The following is a 22,395-nucleotide window of genomic DNA, read 5'->3' as shown; positions in this document are numbered from 1 at the left end:
TGCAACGGGGGAAGAGTGGGAAAGGGGGCAAATTAGGGATATGGGATGAACAGATACGAATTACTACGTATAGATACGCAAGAAGGATATATTGTATAGCACAGGGAATTTTGGCCATTATCTTGTGGTAACTTATAATGGAGTATAGTCTGCAAAAATACTGAATTACTGTGCTATACACCTAAAACTAATATAATATTTAAAACAACTATATTTCAATAAAAAAGAATTTTCATTCCGTGACTTCTTATGATAACAAATTATTTATTATATTTATTGAATTTCCATCATTTAGCAAAAGAATACTCTGAGGCAACTTAGAAAAGGAGAATAAAATACAATCAGAAAAGGAGTACCAAAGATTAATTTCTTCATACATTTATACATTGACATTTTTTTCTTTATAGAAAGGTAATAAAACAATCACCTCCTAGAATTTTAATTGTTTAGCCTTGGCCAGGCTTTGTGAGAGAGATTAAAATAAAAATGTAGACGTTCCCGTCGTGGCGCAGTGGTTAACGAATCCGACCAGGAACCATGAGGTTGTGGGTTCAATCCCTGGCCTTGGTCAGTGGGTCGGGGATCGGCATTGCCGTGAGCTGTGGTGTAGGCCGCAGACGCAGCTTGGATCCCACGTTGCTGTGGCTCTGGCATAGGCTGGCGGCTACAGCTCCGATTAGACCCCTAGCCTGGGAACCTCCATATGCTGCGGGAGTGGCCCTAGAAAAGGCAAAAAAATAAAAATAAAAATGTATTTTTCAAACTACTGGCAACTTAATGCATTTTGATTTGCATCTGTGTTTTGTTGTTATTGTTCTCAACTGTGGCCTGCAAAAATCACTGAAGTATTTTCAAACGTCCAAATATTTGTTTCCTAAAGGATGAAATTGACTTTCTCACGTTACACTTGTTTTTTAAAAATCTTGCTAGAACATGAAGCAATGGAAGAGCTTGCTTATTAATTTTTTTTGTTGTGAAATTATGCTATGAAGAGCATTTTGATCAGTGAAATGACAGTGGGAAGGGGTTGGCCCAGAATCATAGCATTTGAAACCTGAAGAGACATCAGAACATTCCAATATAATCCCTTTGTTTTATTTTACCAACGAGAAAACTAAACCCAGAGAAGCTGTGAGAGTGTTTCTGAGCTTGCAGTGGGTCAGTGCTAGGGCGGGAACTCAACCTCAGACCTTTCGCAAGCCATTTACTCTCCTCTGTGCCCCCAGCATCACTGAAATCCCAACAACCAGATCCTTTCTCCCCACTCCTCTGCTACTTCTGGGCTTTGTGGTTTTTTTTTGTGATCATGGGAGAGTCAAATATTTAGAGGAGAGGGACTCTAGTTCGAGATGAATGTGAAGGAAAAGAGCATTAAGTGTTTGTGCTTCTTACTGGTTCAAGGATGTAGAGAGTATCCCTGGCCATGACAGGGATCTGTCTGAGGATGACCAATATCCAGCCCATCAGACCTTCTTTGGCTTTAGGACCTGGGAAGGGGCACCTTGTATTTAACCTAGGCCCAGACTCAATGTCCATCTGCTGAGGAAGAGGGAACTTTGGGATAAAAGAATATTTTTATTAAACATCATTTATCATTGGAAAGTTATTGGTGATCAGAAAATATAGTACATTTTAAGAATTAATAGTCAACTCTATGGCAGGAGTCGTGTTCTTGCCTAAAATTATCTTCACACTGTGATCTCTGACATTTTCATTTATAGGGGGTACTAGTGGGGAAGCTGGCCATATTATGTGGATGTGAAAAGGCAATTTGGAGAAGAAAAGCAATTCTGTAGAAACATGCTCATTCCATGATGTTCTTGGGTTCTCAGATCCCTTTGAAAGTTGTAGGACCCCTCCTAGCAAAAGACACCTATACATACATTTACATACGTAAATTTATGGCTAGTTTCAGGGCATTCCCAGACTCTCCTCTTCCTGTCTTCATGTATCCAGTCATGGAGTGTTAAAGCCCTCGCTTGCCTGCACAAAGAGAGAATTCAGTTGTGGATATAGAGATAAATCTCTCAGTGCCTAAATGAACTGACTCTAAATATGAGAGAGACTTCCCATTTGAAGGCCCTGGGCTAATGATTTTGAGGATCTATGGTATGTGCTGTGTCAGTGAGCCTGGCATTCTTTGCTCTGATGACCCTCAGACCTTGGAGGTCACAGCTGCAGGAGGCTTTGACTTTCCCTCCGTCAAAATGTCGCAGCAGCTTTTCTGAGCAGCAGGAATAGGCTGTGTTGTGGAGGTAGCATGGGAGACGAAAGGCTGGAGGAAGGAGAGAGGGAATTATTAAGGGGAACAAAGATTGATGATGGGGCAGGTCAGATACCAGCCGGGAAGGAATGTGCATGGAACCCCTGGGGCTTGGCCACGTCCTTGGAGTGTGGAGTTTGCAGTGCAGTCAGTTTCACATTCTTTGTCTCCTGTGAAGGTCCTTTACAGAGGGGGCTGTGTTTTCCAAAGGTACACAGGACCTCAGGGTTTCTTCAGCCCTCCCAGCTTCCTAGGATCATGACTGTGTTCTTATAGTGATTCTGCAAAGAAACTCTGCCTCAAATGGAAAAGATGACTTGTGTTGTTGATAAGAGGTGACCGATGAGGATTATGGAATTTAAAGCAGCTCCATCTGTGTGCACATTATCATAAGGACATTTTAAGAGACGTATCTCCTTGTCTGTGATAGGTCATTTTGTTGCACACCTGAAGTGGGGCATTATATAGCATGTATTTTATATCTTAGTTTTTCAGATTTTCTCTTTTTAACTGTCGCTTTCTTGTGTTGTAAACTGTGGCTTATTACCTAATTGTTCATCTGCTTTCCTGTTGTGCTTTCCACAGCGATCTGTAGAAACAGTTGTGGAGATGGATTTTGTTCCCGTCCTAACATGTGTACTTGTTCCAGTGGCCAAATATCACCAACCTGTGGCTCAAAATCAAGTATGTTTTTTTGTTTGTTTGTTTGTTTTAATATATGACCTTATTTACTGCATTGCCTGTTGAGCTTTTGAGTAAATACTAAATGTCCTTTTCCAAGAGGATGTAGACCTGTGAGGTCCCTATTAATCTTTGGAGTAGTAATCTTTGGTGGCTTACTTGTTGCCACCAACAACTAAGAGGTAATGGGAAAATGATTTTCATTAAGAAAAATGATTTCATATTCTGTTCCAGAAGCTATCTGTCTGTGCAGTAAAAGAGCCTGGATTCAGTGGAGAAGTAATTCTTTGAGAATAATAGCTGTAACATACTGGGTTTTTACTATGTTGCAGGTATTGGTTTAAGTGTTTGACGCTATCATTTTATTTAATCCTCACATGAATTCTACGCAGTACCTTTATTACTCCATTGACAGAGTAGGAGATTGAAGCACCTGTAAGTTTAACTCACCCAAGGTAACAAAGATTTGAATCTGGGGATTCTGGTGCCTAAGCCTGTAGACTCAAGCCCTTGGTTCTATTTCTTGCCTTTGCTTAACTCCTGAGGCTCATATCCTGTTTTGCAGGTTAACTAGAGAGGAAGGATAAGAGGATTAGGATACAATATTTAGCACATATTTACTGTGTACTGACCAGATGCTTTACACATATTAACGTATTTTGCTGTGCATGTACGGACTCCCAACAGCTCTGAAAGATCACTGTAACAGTGGATTAAAATCATGTTTTTCATGATCCAGTTAGAAATTGTTGGGTCTTTAGACTCCAATCTTTTAGGCCAGTGTTTAAGGTATAACTTAACAAGGTGGAAGCCGACATTGTTTGCCGAATTGATCAATAATTAAATGAATCTGTAAATCTGCCTCAAACAAGTGTGAAGTTATGCATTTCTCTCTACAGATTTTCCCTAAGGAAAAGTAATCAATAATCTGTCTGAAGAATATAAGATTCGAGATTCATAAAATAAATTTCATCGTCTGATGATGACACTTCTGATGAAGGCTCTAGTTTCATTTCCTTTGAAAATAATCTGTCATTTCCCAGCCTTTTGGAATCTCTTATTCAGAATTCATCGATACTTTCTTGGCCACCCAGATGTCCTCCAATACTGTCCTGAACCTCATTTGTCTGACTGCCTGGAAGATTCCATTACCAAATCTTCATTATCCTGTTTTCTTAGTTTTCTCAAGTATGCCCTTCAGCAAAAAACCCAATCCTGGAGAAATTTTTAGAAGTCAATTTCTTAATTCCTTTATTTGGCAGCTGAGCAATCACTAGCCAGCTTTCAGTGTATGGGGTATCATTTAATAGGATCCATGAATTTATCTGGCCTTGGGAAAAATACTGACTGCCTTTGCATCAGGAAATTTTCTCTCCTTCTTTCCTAACCCTCAGGATGCCCAGCTCCCTAAAGCATTTAGCGCATTGATCGCTCTCTTCTTGAAATGCTCTCTTTCCCTTCACTTGTGTGATATTAATGGCTCGCAATGCTCCTTTTCTGGATTCTTATTTTTTAGTCTCCTTTCTTCTTTATTAGCCTTTCCTCCAAAGTTTGGTAGTCCCAAGAGTCCTGTCCACACTGAGTGAACTCATTTACCTGTACGTCTTCAATTACTGCCAATATTGCTGTCTCTAGAGTAGATCCCTCCACTGAGCTTCACATTCACATGTTCCTTCTCCTACTGAACGTCTCCACTTGAATGGATAATAGGCAACTGAAACCATGGCATGAAACTATTCGTTGCTAACTGCAGTCTCCTCCTTCCAGTTTGCCTGGTCCCAGAAAATGGCACTGCCATCCATCCGGTGCTTCATCAACTGCTTCCCTTTCTCTCACATCAGTCTTTTAACAAGCTCTGTAGATTCCACTGGAAAATATACCTCAAATCCATCTTCTCCTTTCTGTCACCATTGACATCGTGTGGTTCAGCCACCTTCATCTCTCACCTTTAGTCACCTCCCAGTGGGTTCCCCAGCTTCTACTCTTGCCAATCCTCTTCAGATCCTTTTTCTACAGAGAAGCTGCAATAATCTTTTGATCATATAAGTAGCATCACTTTGCTCTCTTATTATTTCAACCCTTTCAAGGACTCCCTGTTACACTTGGGATATACTACAAACCGTTCCTTGGCCAAAGAGGTCTTGTACTATCTGAATTTGCTGGCTTCTCTCAGATCTTCGATTCCCATTCTGCCTCTTTATTATCATGTGACTCTGAGTTTTTCAAGTGGAGGGAAGGTCTTTTGATTAGCTGCTTCCTCTCCCTGTGAGGGTCCTCCCTGGTTCTCTCCCGTATTAGGTTCTTTCTTGGCTCCAGGCTGTTCTCCTTCACAGCGCAGTGTCCTTCAGAGAAGTATCACCCTCTATAATGACAATGTGGTGTTTGTTTACTTGTGTTTAGTGTGTCTCCCTATGGGAATGTAAGCTCCATGAACCTAGATTCCAAGTCCAACAGGACAGCAGGCACTGAGCTCATAAGGCGAGCATGTAGCCACTGCATTCTGAGTGGATGCTTGAGTGCCTCCTGCATCCTAGAACCTAGACCTATGTAGTCTAGGTCTACAGAGAAGCTGTATCCTCCTCCTGCATCCTAGAACCTAGACCTATGTAGTCTAGGTTCTACATTTCCTTCCCTTCCATTTCCTCCCTTTAACACTGAACGTGTTAAATATACAAATATATTTTGTATATACAAATATACGCTTCTGTAGCGTATATTTGTCATCAATTGGATATTTAGTATAGTTTTGTGACTCTCACAGATTCTAAAAATTGGTGATTGATATTTGTATACTTTTTGTTGTTCTTTGCAGTTCAGCAGTGCAGCGTTAGGTGCATGAATGGTGGGACCTGTGCGGATGACCACTGCCAGTGCCAGAAGGGATATATTGGAACTTACTGTGGACAACGTAAGGAACACTGGGATAGACTTAATTTATTAGAAATAATTTGATTGAGTGGGTATTTCATACTAAGTCACAACTGAAGGTCTTGTAAAGCCTATAATCCTTTAAAAATGTCTTATGTAGAAAAGGCATACCTGAGGAGTTCCCATCATGGTTCAGTGGAAAGGAATCTGATTAGTATCCATGAGGATGCAGGTTTGATCCCTGCCCTTGCTCAGTGGGTTAAGGATCCATTGTTGCCGTGGGCTGTGGTGTATGTGGCAGACGCAGCTTGGATCTGGCTCTGCTGTGGCGTAGGCCAGCAGCTACAGCTCTGATTCGACCCCTAGCATGGGAACTTCTATATGCTGTGAGTGTGGCTCTTAAAAAAAAAAAAAAAAAAAGGGCAAAGAAAGAAAAGGCATACCTTAGAGTTGAATAATTTTTCTCTAGCTCTTTAAAAATTTTTAAAGAACTGATCTTGAATATTACTAGTGCTTTATCAGCTTTGAGCACAAGTAAATGTTTACTTGCATGTCTTTTATGTAGCTCCATAAAACATGAATACCTTTCTGAAAAAATGGTGACATTTGCTCTGATCTCTCTTTTTTAGGATATCCCCACTTTAGCCGTAGGAGAGTCAGTCTTATAATTCTCCTTTGCTAAACTGTATTTATTATTTGATACCATGGTATAGGGCTATGAAATGATTTTTTTAAGAAATTGTGTGTCATTGTGAAAGAAGGAGTTTTAAATCAGCAAAGCTGAATTGTCTTCACTCACTGGAGAATATCCTATTACAACCAGTAAATAACCTTTTATCATGGATGTAAGGATTGTGAGTTATCACGGGGGATTACTCTAGGTGAGTGTTTCCCAAATAGTAGGGGATTTTGTGCTCTTCACATGAAACTGGGAAGTGAGGCGATGGCAGATTGTTTCCCTTCCTGTATGAGGTGCTTCTCTGTTCTGCACCTGTTCCAAACTATACTGATGCTACCAACTTTTCACTCAGAGGAAAGCAGAAAGCACTGGGTCAGAAGAGCATCGTGTATCTGAAAAATCGCTCTGTAGGTATTTTACAGGACAAAACTATTCTTGTGTAATATTTACTTGGGGTAGTAGAGCATATAGTATAAGCAAGTCCTGTAACTTAAAAAAATTCGTTAGTCCCAACAAATAAGGTGACTGTGATAACTAGTACATGTCAACTCAAGAAAGGTTTAAGGAAGATACTTTGCAGTTGCCTTATACAGAGAAAGTATGACAGTAAAGAACCATATGTAACAATTTTCAGCTTGTGAACCCAGAAAAGTCCTGGAAATTTTTTTTATGTTTTTATCTTTTTTTTTTTTCAGGGCCTCACCTGCAGTGTATGGAGGTTCCCAGGCTAGGGGTCTAATCGGAGCTGTAGCCACCGGCCTACCCCAGAGCCACAGCAACTCAGGATCCGAGCCACATCTGCGACCTATACCACAGCTCACAGCAATGCTGGATCTTTAACCCACTGATCGAGGCCCGGAATCGAACCTGCAACCTCATGGTTCCTAGTCAGTTTTGTTTCCACTGCACCACGATGGGCACTCCCCATTTTTTATTTTTTTAAATGAGGATTATGAACACATTAAAATTGTTTACCTCCTTTCCCAGAAATGTAGAAAACATTCTTTGGAAAGCACTCTTTCCTTTGGCAGTGTTATTGAGTAATACCGTGGGCCCCACATTTTGCAAGGTGCTGGGAGTGTATCTGTGATGCCCAATGTCCTAGAACTTATATTCTGGTGGGGAAGACTGTTAACAGGTAGGTGAAAAGTTAACTGTCTAATACAAATTGAAGTAATGAGAAGTTCCCGGAAGTAAAGCAGAGTAAGGGGGAGAGAACCTGGGTCAGGATATGCACGTCTCTGCTTTTTTTTTTTTTTTTTTTTTGGTCAGGGAATCTCCGAGAAGGTGGCTTTGAACACAGACCTGAATCTGTGTTTTTAGGTCTCTGAGGAAAGTGCTCTAGCCAAAGGGAAAGGGAAAAGCAAAATCAGAGGATCTAGGGTGGGAACAGATTTCATGCATTTTGGAAACAGAGGAAGACTTGTGGCTGAAATGAGGAAAGAAGGTGATGGCAGGAGGTGAATTCAGAGAGAGAGGTGTAGGGCTTTCTAGGCCAAAGAAGGAAATTTGGACCATACCCTACATATTATGGGCAGCCATTGGTGTTATCTGATTAAATTAAAGAAAAATCACTGTGGCTGTTCTGTGGAACCTGGAATGTAGAACAGGCAGGAGAGAAGATGAAGGGACCCGTTAGGAGGCTAGTGCAGTGGTGCTGGTGGATGGTGCTGTAGTCACCGAGGGTATGATGAGTGTTTGGATTAAGCTTGCAGTGGAGGTAGAATCTGTGAAAGGGAGTGGGTACTGATGGAAGGAGTGCAGTGAATGAGACTGAAAGAAGATAGAAGAGCCATAAAGACAACTAGAAGATTTGGGTCGAGCTCTGAGATGAATGGTGATGCCATTTTTTGATGCGCCAGAGGCTGAGCGGGTTGGGCTGGGGTCAGGAGGGGCTAAGAGCATGGAGTCTCAAGAGCTCTGTTTTGGATTTGGTTGTTGAAGCTGTCTCTTAAGCTGTCTCTTAAGCTATGAACTCAGCTTTTGGGAGAGAGGTCAGAGATAGAGGTAGCATATAGAGTGAATTTTTATATGACCAATATTTTAATTATAGGCCTGGACGAAGATCACTAGGAGGTTGGTGCAGGTAGAAAAGAGAAGTGGGCTGAAGCCAGAGCCCTGATGGCTGGAAAGAATAGACAGTGAGACGGGAGGAAAACAGAGTGTGGTAAGCTGAAAGACAAAGGAAAAGGGTAGCGCCAAGAGTAGAGATTGAAATTGTCTTGGTCAGAAAATAGGCTTTTGTTTCATTCCTCTTTTTTTTTTTTTTTTTTAACATTTTAACCTCGTTTAGCATCTGTTTTTATGTGGTAAGTTTGTGTAGAAGTAACACTGATCATCTGAGATTTGACTTATGTCCAAGTGTTTGCCCTTATGTTGAGGGGTACAGGAGTCTGTCTAATAAAAACAGACACTTGTAAAAACATTCCGGCTTCTACAGTCATGATCAGGGTTCTTTTTCACAGGCTGACCAACTTGAAACAGGGTATGCTTCTCCCTTCTGCCCCAGATCGTGGTAGGCAGTTAAGAAACCAGTGCAGGAGTTCCCGTTGTGGCGCAGTAGTTAACGAATCCAACTAGGAACCATGAGGTTGCGGGTTCGTTCTCTGGCCTCGCTCAATGGATTAAGGATCTGATGTTGCTGTGAGCCTTGGTGTACGATGCAGATGAGGCTCGGATCTGGCGTTGCTGTGGCTGTGGCATAGGCCAGCAGCTATAGCTCCAATTAGACCCCTAACCTGGAAACCTCCATATGCCGTGGGTGTGGACCTAGAAAAAGGCAAAAAGACAAAAAAAAAAAAAGAAAAAGAAAATAAACCAGTTCATATTTCTATCCATAGTCTTTTTTTCCCCTGCCTTTTGCTTTGTTCCATACTAGGTATAAGCATTTTTTTTTTTTTCTTTCTGAGTGCTCAGCATTTTTTCCAGTGGTGGAAATTTAGTTTCTTTACAACTCCAGTTGAAAAGTAAATTTCTGTTCCTTTATGTTGTGTTACCAAAAAAAATTATACAAAGTAACTTACATCATAAATCATTCAAAAGAAGGAAAATGACCTCTGTTTTTTTCTTTTTATCCACTTTTATCCATATCGCCTGCTTCTCTTCTTTGACTCCTGCTCTTTGGTGTAAACTTTGTATGCTGTAGAGCAGATCTTGCTCTTCATATAAATGCTCTGAAAAAAAAAAGAAAAGAAAAAGGAAGGGGAATTAAAGTTTGTAGGACACCTTACTGTGTAGCCACCATGCGCTTTGGTTTTTACCCCATTTTACTTAATCCTCAAACTCCTATGGGGGAGGGACTATTAGCTCTACAGGCGGGGAAGCAGATAATCGGCAAGATCATGTGTGGTTGGGATGCGTGGGGGCAGCAGAACTCTTTACCTCTTCACTGCGTTACTTTGCCTCCCAAGAAAGTGGGGGAAATGCTGCAAGATTTTGACCTATTGCAGGATTCTTTGAGAACCTGCAGTCCATCAACCCCTACAATAGGTGACGGGGATACAGAGGCAGACTCCCTGTGGTCCCTCTCCTGGAAGAGCTCCCTCTCTTGGAATAGAATAGAAGCAAACAGCTGTGTCAGTGGGTCTCATCCTTCTTCATAGGAACCCTTGCTACTTTCTTAAATTACTGAAGATTCTGAAGACCTTTTGCCTAAATGGGTTATATCTGCCGATATTTACTGTATTAGAAATTAAAAAATCGCTCATTTCATTTGCAGTAACAAAAGAGCCATGTTGCCTGTTAGCAACAATTTTTTATGAATAAGACTATGGTGTCCGAATTTTAAAAAATATTAGCAAGAAGAGAGGCATCGATAGTCTAACCTGTTCAGGTTAGACTGGTTTTCACGTGGACGGGCCGAGCTCCCTCCAGGAGATACTCCAGGTTTATCCACCCTAGTCTCCTGCCTGAAGTTTGGAAGTCCGTGTGGAGCCCCAGGAGAGAAGCCCTCGCTCCATGTAGGCAGGGATGATCCTGAGTGGCAGTCATGCTACTTTCTCCCACTCCCACTAAAGGCCAGGGTGTGTAGAATGATAGAACTTGTCTAGGAAAGCGACGTTCATTTCGTACAGCTTGATAGTATTTCAAGAAAATTCCTCACACTTTAATTAATCTCATTAGTTACCCATTTGCAGGGTATCTTTAGCAGTCAAAGTATTCACTTCTGACAACTGTTTCTGTGAAATTACCCCATCCTGGGAGTTCTCCGACAGATTTTGGTGCCTTCCATGTTCTGTCCACCTCTGTCTTTTTCATGCTTCTTATGACCTTTATTCCCTTTTATCCTGTATATTTATCCATCTAACTTGCTGCCCAGCTGTTTTTTTAAGGCAGTGATGAATCAGAACTTCTGTGTAGAACTCACCTTGGGGCAAGTAAAGAAGCAGAAAAGTGTGGTTCTTATGAAGGTGTTCATGTGCAGATGTAGAGAGAATCCTGCTTTGGAGGATTCGGACAGAACATTTTAGGGCCCCTTGGCACCCTGATGCTTTAAGGTGAAGGTGTCTTGTTTCATAGTGTGCTTTGGTCTTGCTTCTCTGAGCAGAACAGAAGCCATTCTGTGTGCTCTGGATGATGGTAGGTAATCCTGGTGGCCTGTCCCTGGTGAGGATATAGCAACCCTATTGCATTTTAGGTATCTGCCTATTTAGGGAGCTTCCCATTGTTGACATGGACCTCAGTTGGAGCGCACATGTCTGAAGCCCTCTTTAGGAGGCGCAGGTCATAGCGTGGGATCCGTGGGATCCTCTTCTACTTCTGTGAGGACAGAATGTTTCTGTTTAAGAGGTGGGTGGGTTGGGACACAAGCTTTTGCATTGGTATTTTCTCTTGAAGGGGATGTGTGATTCTTGAATTCAGCTGTCTTCAGGATGTTTCATGGAAATACTCACTTTTCAATAATCTGAAGAGCGATTTTTTAGGACACTTTCTTGTCTGGCATCCTGGCTGCTGAGCTGAGTTTACACCGCTGGGAGGTGAAGTGGGGAGAGGGAAACTGTTTGGTTTCCTTTCTGACTCACTGGCTCCCTCTGGTCCCCCAGGCTTCCTGTCACCACAGGTCCATCGGAGTGAAAGTGTGTGCCACAGGTGTTTGTCATCATTACTTACAAATTTTGTGGGTTAATTTTATATGGAAGAACCTATTGTGTTGACACCGTGAGCTTTTTCCTCTTTCTTTCCTTCTATAACCTGTATCTGCTCTTGACATATTGGTTACTTCTCCTTGGTATTTTATTGCTGAATGGTTGGTATCCCCTCCCCCACTTTTCATGTTAGTTTTGCCTTTTCCTTATTCTGCCTTCTTTTTTGGGCATCCTTTTCATTGTTTTTTTTAAAAATTGCTCTGTCCTCTTTATTTCTTCATATCACATTTTCCCCTGCTTTTTTCCCTCCCTCGCTCTGCTCTCTAGAGTCTGAATCCTTTTTCTTACAGTTCCCCATATTTGCATCACCTTTTACCCATTAAAATAGGTTTTAAGGTTAATAGAACTGAAGTAGAGGATTAAACATTCTCAGCTGTATGAGCCTTAGATCAGCCAATACTTGTGATTCTGATTTTTTAAAAAAAGAAACTTTTACCAAATGCTTGCATAACAATGCAATTTGCACAGATTGTGTAGGTTTTTGTCTCAATATATGCTGAAATGTATTTACTTAAATGCATGACGTGAACTATGACATGTATGTTAGAGGTAGGATCCATTCTTGGCTGCATTTTGATACTACTACATTGTACTTGGATGTTCATTGTATAATGAGCTTCTTGCTGTGTTTGCGTGCAGCTGTCTGTGAAAATGGATGTCAGAATGGTGGACGTTGTATTGGACCCAACCGCTGTGCTTGTGTTTATGGATTCACTGGTCCACAGTGTGAAAGAGGTAAGAAAAGAGAAATGAGAGCCTCCCTTTGGAGGAGCCTATTTGATTGTAAACATATGTAACTTTTTTATCCAATGAAAATTTTTCTAATGAAATAATATTTTCATTCTTCTTTGATTATGTCTATAACTTGAATGGTCAGATTTTGAGATACAGCTAATAGCAGCTGAAATGTCTCAGTTTTTTCCACCAGAGTAACCTCAGTTCAGGAGGCCAGCTCTTGCACTATGGCTCTAGGGTAGTTTTGAGTGAATGACTGATGGCAAATTCTAATAATTTGGAGTTAATTCAAATTAGGAATCACTGTTGGGAGTGCCACCTCTGTTTTTTTTTTTTTTTTAAAGATATCATAATCTTCTTTGCAAAACCAACAGAAAGCAGAAATAAATTGCTGTAACCAATAAGGAAATGTATCACATTGCATAACAAAAAGTCCAGAGTTCATGGGCTTCAGGTAGGACATGATCAAGGCTTTCATTCTGTTGTTCTTTTTCTCTTGGCCCTGCCTTCCTTTGTGTGTCTCTTTTGCCCTACACTGGAGCTCTTTTTGGTTTTAAAATGATTACCAGCAGTAGTTGAGGCAGCATGCTTTCCTGTTCACATCTAGAGAGAAAACATTTTCTCTAACCACATGGCAATAAACTATCTTGAGCTTGAGTTTTTGAACCCATCTGTGTAAGAGGAATGGTATTCATATGTTCTATGTAGACTTATTAGGACCTTTCTTTGGAGCTGTAATTGGCGAAGGCCTCCCCAAAGTCACCTGGAAGGGAGAGTTTGGTAGGAGTTGAGTTGGGTTAGGAGAAAATGGGTAGGGGAGTGAGTACTGGATAGGCATCTACTTTATCCACATAAATGGTCAGTCAAACCGATATGAAACCAATTTACCATAATTTAAATAACATGACCTATGGACTACTGAAAACCCCCAGTGTTGATGCAATAAGTGAAATATTAATAATGTTCTGATAGCAAAAGGGCCTAACAAAGAAGGATTAACTTTATAAAATGTGCTAAATAACTATTTAGCACTGAACCATAAAAGTAAAAAAGCTTAAACTGTTATTATGTAATCATTCATAATTACATACATACTCATTTATTTTCCAAGGGCTTGTCATAGCATCTAAAGTTGTATAGTGCTTTCTCTGTTGTGAAAATTTGATTATATGAAGATAAGTCATTGAAATATTACAGATAAGTAGTGATGATGGTTTGTATATGTATAGAGGCTTTGAATTGCAAAGAAACCCTCTGTTTTGAAATTATATTCATTAACATTGACAGAAACTTAATCCTGGTATTCAGGTTAAATCTTGAGAAGAAATTGAGAAATTTGAATTATATAGTAAAGTCTGAAAAGTAAGATGTATGTAGCCTTTTAACATACACTTGTATGTATATGTGCATTAAGATATTTATAATTATTCTTAAAGTAATTGAAATTTCTTGGGACTACAGTACATTCCACAGATGACAGTTTAGAGTTATACTTAGGACAAATTTAAATGTCTTCACCAGATGCTTTTATTTTGGGAAGAAAATTAATTATGACATGTTAGCATAAAATGATAAGCTGTTGATAATAAATTTCTGAGATGATGTTAAGTTTATTTATACACCATAGAATGGAAAATAGTTAAATTTAAAATTTCAAACATAGTTATAAGTGGTGGAGATGTTCATTTTTCTGGAGATCTTGTAAACTTTGCAGCTCTTGCCTCCTGAAACAAATTTCAAGTTCAGTTCCTAACTGGAAAAGGAATTGGGTAGTTTTGACTCAGAGGTTTCTAGGGATTATGTCATTATTCTGCCACAGATATTCACTCATTGAGTTTGTTAGTCCTTACTAAATTTATGGGAATTAGATAAAGACATAAATATTTTACATGTACAGTAGCATGTTTTCAGAAAAATTACAAAATTAATTCATGAATTGGTTTGAAGGCCTTTTTTTTTTTTTTTTGTCTTTTTGCATTTCTTGGGCCGCTCCCACAGCATATGGAAGTTCCCAGGCTAGGGGTCCAATCGGAGCTGTAGCTGCCAGCCTACACCACAGCCACAGCAACGCAGGATTCCAGCCGCGTCTGCAACCTACACCACAGCTCATGGCAATGCCGGATTGTTAACCCACTGAGCTAGGCCAGGGATTGAATCCTCAACCTCATGGTTCCTAGTCAGATTCGCCAACCACTGAAACATGACGGGAACTCCCTAAAAATCTTTTTTTTTAATGCTTATCTTCAGATGAAAATTCAAAACTTCATTTCTGTCAAGGGAGTAATCAGTTTCTACTCTTACAACCATGAACTTTCACATTTTCAAAATATATTTTTAATTGAATTTTAATGTCTAATAGCTAATCCAAGTGAAAGTGAAGTTTGTCGTTTTTCTCAAGAAATACTGTCTGCTTGGCTGCTAAATAGGAAATAACTCACCTATGTTGAGGTTAGTGAATTAGACCCATGTACTTAGTTCACATTTAAGTTTCATATTGCCTTTTTCAGTTACAGAATTTTAAAATGTATGTGCTTTGTTCTTCTAAAAAAAAAGACTTGTGTAAAATTAGGGGCAACTTTTATGTCTTAATGTAGAACACATATAATTTCCCCTCAAATTGGTCTCTTGGGATCAGTTGTATGATAAACACGGCAGCTTTTTCCAGCTCTCTGGGCTTCTGGCAGACTGGTTTCCAGACTGGAAACAGACTGAGTGGTAACTAATGGCTGGCACGATTGTGGTATTTAACTTGAGTCTTGGTGCTGGGAAAGTTGAACCTTGTGACCTTCTCTCCTTACTCTTGCTGATATGTACAATGACCTTTTATCCTTATCGTTAAAGGAAGAGTTTCTGTGGCCCCATGCTGATTATAAAATGTAGACAGCTAGCTGTGTTCAAGGCACATGAAGATATTCAATTCTTTTTGCTTCTCTCTCCAAACAGATGGCATGTGCAAAACGATAAATATTGTACCAAATATGCACTTGAGGATACTTAGAGATGTAATTAATCATCTTATAATATCAAGACTCAGTGTTTTTTTCCTCCAACATTTAAAATGTACCTTATTATTTATCAGTAGAAATTCAGAGTGGGTAGGCAAGCAAGAAATGACTTTACCTAAGGGATTTCTGGACTAAATACAGTAATTACTTGGTTATAAACGTGACCTGCCCAAGGTCCCTGTTTCAGTCAGCTTCTTTACCTTAAATGATGGTTGAAGTGGTTTTTTTGCTTTTTAGGGCTGCACCCGCAGCATGTGGGAGTTCTCAGGCTAGGGACCGAATCAGAGCTACAGCTGCCAGCCTACACCACAGCCACAGCAATGTGGAATCCGAGCCACATCTGGGAGCTACACCGCAGCTCACGGCAACGCCAGATCCTTAACCCACTGAGGGAGTTTGTTTCCGCTGAGCCACAATGGGAACTCCCAAAGTTGTATTTTGTAATTGACTTTTCTTTGAAGCTTATATAAGGACAATCTGTTAAAAAGTTATCCTAGACCCTTTTAAATTATACATAAATTACTACTATAAATTGTTTATTATTAAACATGACTTCTTTTTTTAAAAGTGTGTAAATTTAGCAAAATGTCAAACATCCTTATGCTTAGTGACCTTCCCTTCACAATGTACATCTTTCAGTAAATGGTATCTTTAAAAAGGAGGGTTGAGGGAGTTCCTGTAGTGGCACAGCGGAAGCAAATTGACTAGGTTGTGGGTTCGATCCCTGGCCTTGCTCAGTGGGTTAAGGATCCGGTGTCGCTGCGAGCTATGGTGTAGGTCGCAGACGCGGCTTGGATACTGTGTTGCTGTGGCTCTGGCACAGGCTGGTGACTGCACCTGGGAACCTCCATATGCCATGGGTGCAGCCCTAGAAAAGACCAAAAAAAAAGGGGGGGGGCTAGAAATTTACTTTTTAACTTATTGACATTTTTGAGAAAAATTCCTTTTGTTCATCTGAATCTGCATTAGGAATAAAAGTGAGATCAAGTTTCAGATTTTAAAGTTTATAAAATCTGAACTTTCACACAATTTATGTAAAAAGAAAAATAACAGATTTCCCTTCAGAGTAACTTTCATAAGATTAATGCAAGAACTCAGTGTCTAGAAGCATGCTGAAGAGTCGCTCAGCTTCTGCTTGAATACTCCTAGTCACAGGATGCTCACTCACTCACTCCATTGTGAGGCAGTATTTCGTTGTCAGGGTCCTGATTGTTCAAACCCTGCATTGTTAAGCACCTGCCTCCGTGGCGTTTAACAGATGTATAGCACATCTCTTACTATCTAATTCAGTGGAAACTTGATGATGGGAACTTCTCTAAAGGCATCAGTTATAACTTCTCTCTCAGGTTTGTATGATGGCACCTTGAAGTCTGAAGAAAAGCTCTTGAATTCTTCTGTACATTTGTGTTCATCCCTCCACGTTTTAGTCGGTAAAGTAACCATGACTGTGAATAAACCTGCTGAAACTTTATCCAGATTCTCTAAGAACAAGACTGGAGATAGGCAAATCAAAGTTTTCCAGAATTCTGGAAATTATGTAGCCCAGAGCCAAAATTGTTTAGAGGTAGTCTGTACATTTATTAATCAACATTAATTCCATGGTCTTGGAGTTTGTTACAAAGTATGCAGGATGGGTAACTTAATAGTGTGACCAGGAATTCAGGGAAGTGTGGTGAGAGAACAAGCTGGAATTCTGCAGAATCCTATACACAGTGGATCTGATACTTCTTAGAAACATAGGCAGTACTAATTAGGAAAAAATTCTTCCCATTGTAACTTTCTTACCTAGAGGTAACATGTTACGGCAAGATAATGTGGAAAATAAGACAAGGGAAAACAAGAAAGTCTATTATTTATGATTTTTCTCCAGCAGAACTAGTGACTTCTAATATTTGGGTTATACTTTGAGTCTTTTTGATTCTACTGTGCATATATTGCCAACAAAGAATGGGATCCTTCCACTCTTAGTGGAACTTGAATGTTTTGTAACAAGAAATGTACTTATATTCTGCTTGTCCCTTTGGGTTATGAACTCCATTATATTAGATTATGAACTGTAGTGGTTACACTGCATGTTGTAGTAATGAGGGCCAGGCCTCTGCATTCTAAACAACCATATGATGTTTGTAAAGTTATTTTCTCTTTCTCACAGATGAAAAAAATTTTGCCCACTTCAAACTTATGGTAGCATTAGGGATATTAGAACAAGAGGAGGATCTCAAATGGTCTGATTCCAGACCTTCAACTCAGTTATGGTGATATAGCTGCCTGCCATAATTATATTTATTAGTGGTTAACATTTAACATTTAAGGTCATTTTCAGATTTTCTTTTGTTGGTTTGTATTTTAGCAAAGCTGTGATAAAAATCTATGTAGGTACATCTGTATCTTTGATTTTTTTTCTTAGGATATATCCTAGAAATGTAATTGCTCAGTAGTGAATATGTGAAAATGTAAAGCTTTTCATATGTTCTGTTAATTTCTCTCTTAAAGGCTTAAGATTTATTCCTTTGTTAGTGCGTTTAAAACATCTGTACCATTCCCAAATCTTATATTTATAATTTTTTCCTAGTGCTGTTGGAATTGCATTTCTTTAACCTTTTTTAATCACAAGTTAGAATATACAGGGGGTAACTCAAATACATTTATTTATAAATTTTTATCACATATCTATTGAGTATTTATGAGTGTTAGGCCAGATACTTGGAGCTCAATTTATACTCCCTCTTAATAAGAAGCAATTATCTATTAAAAGAAGAGAACTGGTCATCTACTTAACCATTAAAATGCAGCACAGTAAATGCTGTAATAAGAGTAGGAACAAGTTTTTGAAAGAGTTCTGAAGTCGTTCCTGATTAAGGGAGAATCACAGAGGTCTTCTTGCAGTTATTCTGAATGAAAAAAGCAACCCATTGTAATGGGGAAAACAGTATTGGACTAATTCTTGTTTGTTAGTGTTATAAGATACAGCATGATGGAATCGTAAGCTAAATAATATTATTTAAACTCCATCATTAAATACCAGTTACCACAGTTGCTAATGCTGTTTTATAGAAATAACATGTCCCCCTCTTTCTTGCCCTCAGAAGATTTAATGAGAATGAAATTATAAGGAACAGAGAGAGAAGGATACAAACCACAGATGTCAAACTCATACACTCCCACATGCCCACACACGCACCCCACCACCACCACACACACACAGTTCTGCACTCCTGAGGCCGTTAAGAACATTTTATAACCTTGCACTCTCTAAACTAAACTTAGCCTTAAATGGGCATCAGAGAAATAGCAAAAGATCTGTGGGAACTTCACTTTTTGGCAGTAGCTCAGATGACATCCTTATCTTGAATGCCATTAAGAACACAAGGGAAGGAAAATGAGAGAAAAAGCAGGCAGTGAAAAGTGAAAAGAAAAGAAGAATAGAATGAAGAATGATAGCAAATGGAGATACAAAACTAGAACCCAGAGTGGAGGTGCTGGGCCATACAGGACAGACCCAACTTTGGGAGAAAATCAGTTCATTGATTGATCTCAGCTGGGAGAGCCCAGGCTGCCCACTCCTCTCTCTTCGACATAAGCCTTTACTCTTTAGATCCATGCCATGAAACTGAATGTGTCAGCAGCCTGTTAGACCCTGATGCTTTTTTTTTTAAAGAAAAAAACTCCTTTGATTTAAACTAGTGAGTGTCTTCATTTATTCCAGCTCTAAGTGCCCTTATTTATGTATTTCTTTGTTTGCTTTTGGTTTATCTACCTAGAGGAGGGAAACTTGCAGTACAAAATAAAAATATTCGAGTATCGTATATTTGTGAAACTCCATCAATGTTGTCCTGTTGATCTATTTCAACATCAGGCCCAAAGACATTAGAGATTTAACTAGTATGGACGCTGGGTGATGCTGCTGCCCACACATACACACACCAGTTAAATATAATGCCAAGTTGTTACATAGGATTTAGCCAAAAGCAATACATAAAATTTGCATGTGTGGCATGAGGGATTTATGTTATATCATCGTATTTTTCAAAAATGTCAAATGCTAAAAGTTCTTAAATAACACCTGTCTCCAAGGGTTTCAGATAAAGGGCTATGGACCTGAAATTACCTCATAGAGTTGTTGGCAAGATTAAAAGCAATACTGTGTTAAGCTCCTGACACATAATGGGCAGAGTGCCTGGCACATGATAGACATCTACTAAATGATATTTGCGGTGCTTCAGAAACACAAGGTATAAGCCAGAATTCCAAATTTAATATTAAGACCTGTGTGATCTTGGAAATATGATTGCCTTCTCTGTTTTTTTTTTTTTTTCTGCATATATAATAGGTGTCTACTGTGTCAGCCTTGAATTATTTTTGAGGCTTAATATTATAATTCCTGGCTCCCAATAAATGATAATCATTGATGCTAATCTCTTTTAACTGAACAATGCAATTATCAAAATAAAACAATGAAATATTCAGAAATGGAATTTCATTTATGGAATAAAAGGATTTTTGTCAACAATTAAAGTTCTACTAATAAAGTTTAATGCTGTTTTTATTGAGAGTGTAAGAACTCAGAATAATAGCATATTTTAATAGTGGCTCACATTCTTGGCATGCGAATTAAGTGATAGATAAAACACCTAGCCAGTGTCTGGCACAGAGTAAGAGCCTAATAAATAATAAGCCATAATTATGAAAAATAAAGCCAGGACATGATAAGCTTTCTTAGACTAAATTGTCTTTATGGATGAGGGAGATTGTTTCAGCATCACTGGGAATGTCTTTCAGGTCATAGTGCATCAGCTGTGACCAATGTAAGTTTCACTATTTTAATTTGTTTGGATTTCTATGATAATACAGATCAGATGAAAAATATTATATATCATCATCACTACCTTGCATGCTTGAAGTTGAATTTTTAGACCCTGCCCATCTTGTCTTGACATGTTTCTACTGTAAATACCAATGTTACTAATAGTAGTTACTGTTTCACTGATCTCTTTTGTCTTAGTCTCCCCCTGTCCTATGGGCAAGGTCCTGTCCCAAGCATTTCAGAGTAGCTAATATATACGTCAAGTGTATTTCATCAGGGCACTTGTAATGAATGGGCTTTGCATATCTCATGGACGTAAGTCAGAGAGGCCTTCTGACAGTCCAGAGACCAGTTTCTCTGTGAAGCTTTTCTTAACCAGCATCTGCCTCTGCCTTACCTTACTCTTCATGCAAACATTAGACACGCTCTTCTTTTACTATACCTGTCATGTATCCCATTCCTCTAGAATAACTCTCTTCATCATTGGATTGCGACTGCTTACTTTCTTGGCTGTAAGCCATTTAAGAGCAAAGATTTTAATCTTTAATTGCCGTGGTATTCCCTCTGCCCCACACAGTGTGCAGTATATAAAAGGCAGGCCATGTGTGTGACTGTATAAACATAGCAGTTCCAAGTAGAAGAAATAGAATGAAAAAAAGTACAGGCATAAAAGAGGTCCTGGAATTTTCTTAGATGCTTAATCATCACTATGGCTCTAAGAAGCAGGGAAAGGGAAGAGTAGAAGATGAGGCTGGAGAAACAGACTTGGTCCTTAACATACAAAAGTCTGGAATGCCAAAGTGAAGGAGCTGCCCTCTGTTCAGTAGGCTCTGGGGAGAGGGATTATGAAGGACTTCTAAACTTGAAAGGAGTTCTCTAGAAAGGTCAGTGGTAAACAAAAAGGAGCAGAGGTTGGAGAGGATGAAGGCAGAAACCACCATTCAGGAGGACTCATTGCATGTCGGGTAGGTAATAGCAGTGAATCTATAGTGCCTTCAGTCAGATTATGATTTATTTATGCATAAATTAAATTAGTATTAATTTGAAATGGAAGTTATGTAATGTTGGGGATTATGATAAGTGCTTTAGGGGAATTAATACTTACAGCAACCCAAAGATATCATTTTAAATGTCTTACTACAAACGAGATCACAAGGAGGTAAAACCATTCTCTGAAATTCCCTCAGCTATTAAGTGGAGAAAGTAGGATTTGAATATGGATCTCACACACTTAACTACAGCTTTATTTTGAGTGAAATCCAAAATTGCCCTGTATCTAGTCACTTGTGATGGAACATGATGGAGGATAATGTGAGAAAAAGAATACACACACACACACACACACACACACACACACACACACACACACACCACATGTATGAATGACTGGGTCACTTTGCTGTACAGTAGAAATTGACAGAACACTGTAAATCAACTCTAAAGTAAAAAATAAAAATCTTGAAAAATAAAAAAAAAATTTTTTAAGTAATGTATTTCTACTCTTGAGAAATGTTATCAATTAAGTTTGATGACAAGGTACATGATTCCATGTACCTTGCTATTTTTATATTCTTTTGTTTTCTGGGCTAGGGGAATCTTTTTGGTATATAATTATGATTATACGTCTGAATGTTTAAACCCAGAGTTTCTTTATGGATATGATCTGGCTGAAAGATGTATTCAAAACCTATAACAACAAAATTGAGATGTCTGTTTCTAGCCAGGTTAGACTGACAGAAATTAGATCAACCCTCCTGCCTGAGAAGAACCTGAAAGACAGAATAAAATATGTGAAAGAATGGGTTTCAATATATTAGACATCAAGTAACAACAGATAGTGATCCTTGAAAGAAGGACTCTGAGATTTTGCCACTTGCTCCTTGAGATAGTTTTTCCTGGGCAGAGGGAACCCAGGCATCACTGGACTGATTCCTTAAACTGTATGCAGGATGTCTTCTCAGTCCACAATGGAATTAAATTACAAAACAGTAAAAGAAAAATCTCTGGAAAATACCCATTCAGAAACCGTGCCATGGATCAAAGAAGAAATCAAGAAGGAAATTAAGAAAGCATTTTGAACGAATGAAAAAGAAAACAATATATCAAAATTTGTGGGATGTCACTGAAGAAGTCCTTAAGAGGAATTTTCTAGCTCTCAATGTCTGCATTAGAAGAAAAGAGGTCTCAAATCAATGACCTCAGCTGCTTCATTAAAA

General features: G+C 39.1%; 1 protein-coding gene across 1 annotated transcript in view; it reads left to right on the top strand.

Moving 5' to 3' along the window:
- FBN2 (fibrillin 2) overlaps positions 1-22,395 on the top strand; it is a 219,281-nt gene that overhangs the window by 4,150 nt on the left and 192,736 nt on the right. Inside the window, exons 3-5 of the mRNA XM_047778547.1 lie at positions 2,849-2,947; positions 5,757-5,852; positions 12,275-12,370. Of these exons, the coding sequence (XP_047634503.1) occupies positions 2,849-2,947; positions 5,757-5,852; positions 12,275-12,370 (291 nt within the window). The remainder of the gene's footprint in view (positions 1-2,848; positions 2,948-5,756; positions 5,853-12,274; positions 12,371-22,395) is intronic.

Source organism: Phacochoerus africanus, chromosome 4, assembly GCF_016906955.1.
Source record: "Phacochoerus africanus isolate WHEZ1 chromosome 4, ROS_Pafr_v1, whole genome shotgun sequence".
Classification (NCBI taxonomy): Eukaryota; Metazoa; Chordata; class Mammalia; order Artiodactyla; family Suidae; genus Phacochoerus; species Phacochoerus africanus.
The sequence above is the reverse complement of the archived record's forward strand: the minus strand, read 5'-3'. Positions and strand labels throughout refer to the sequence as shown.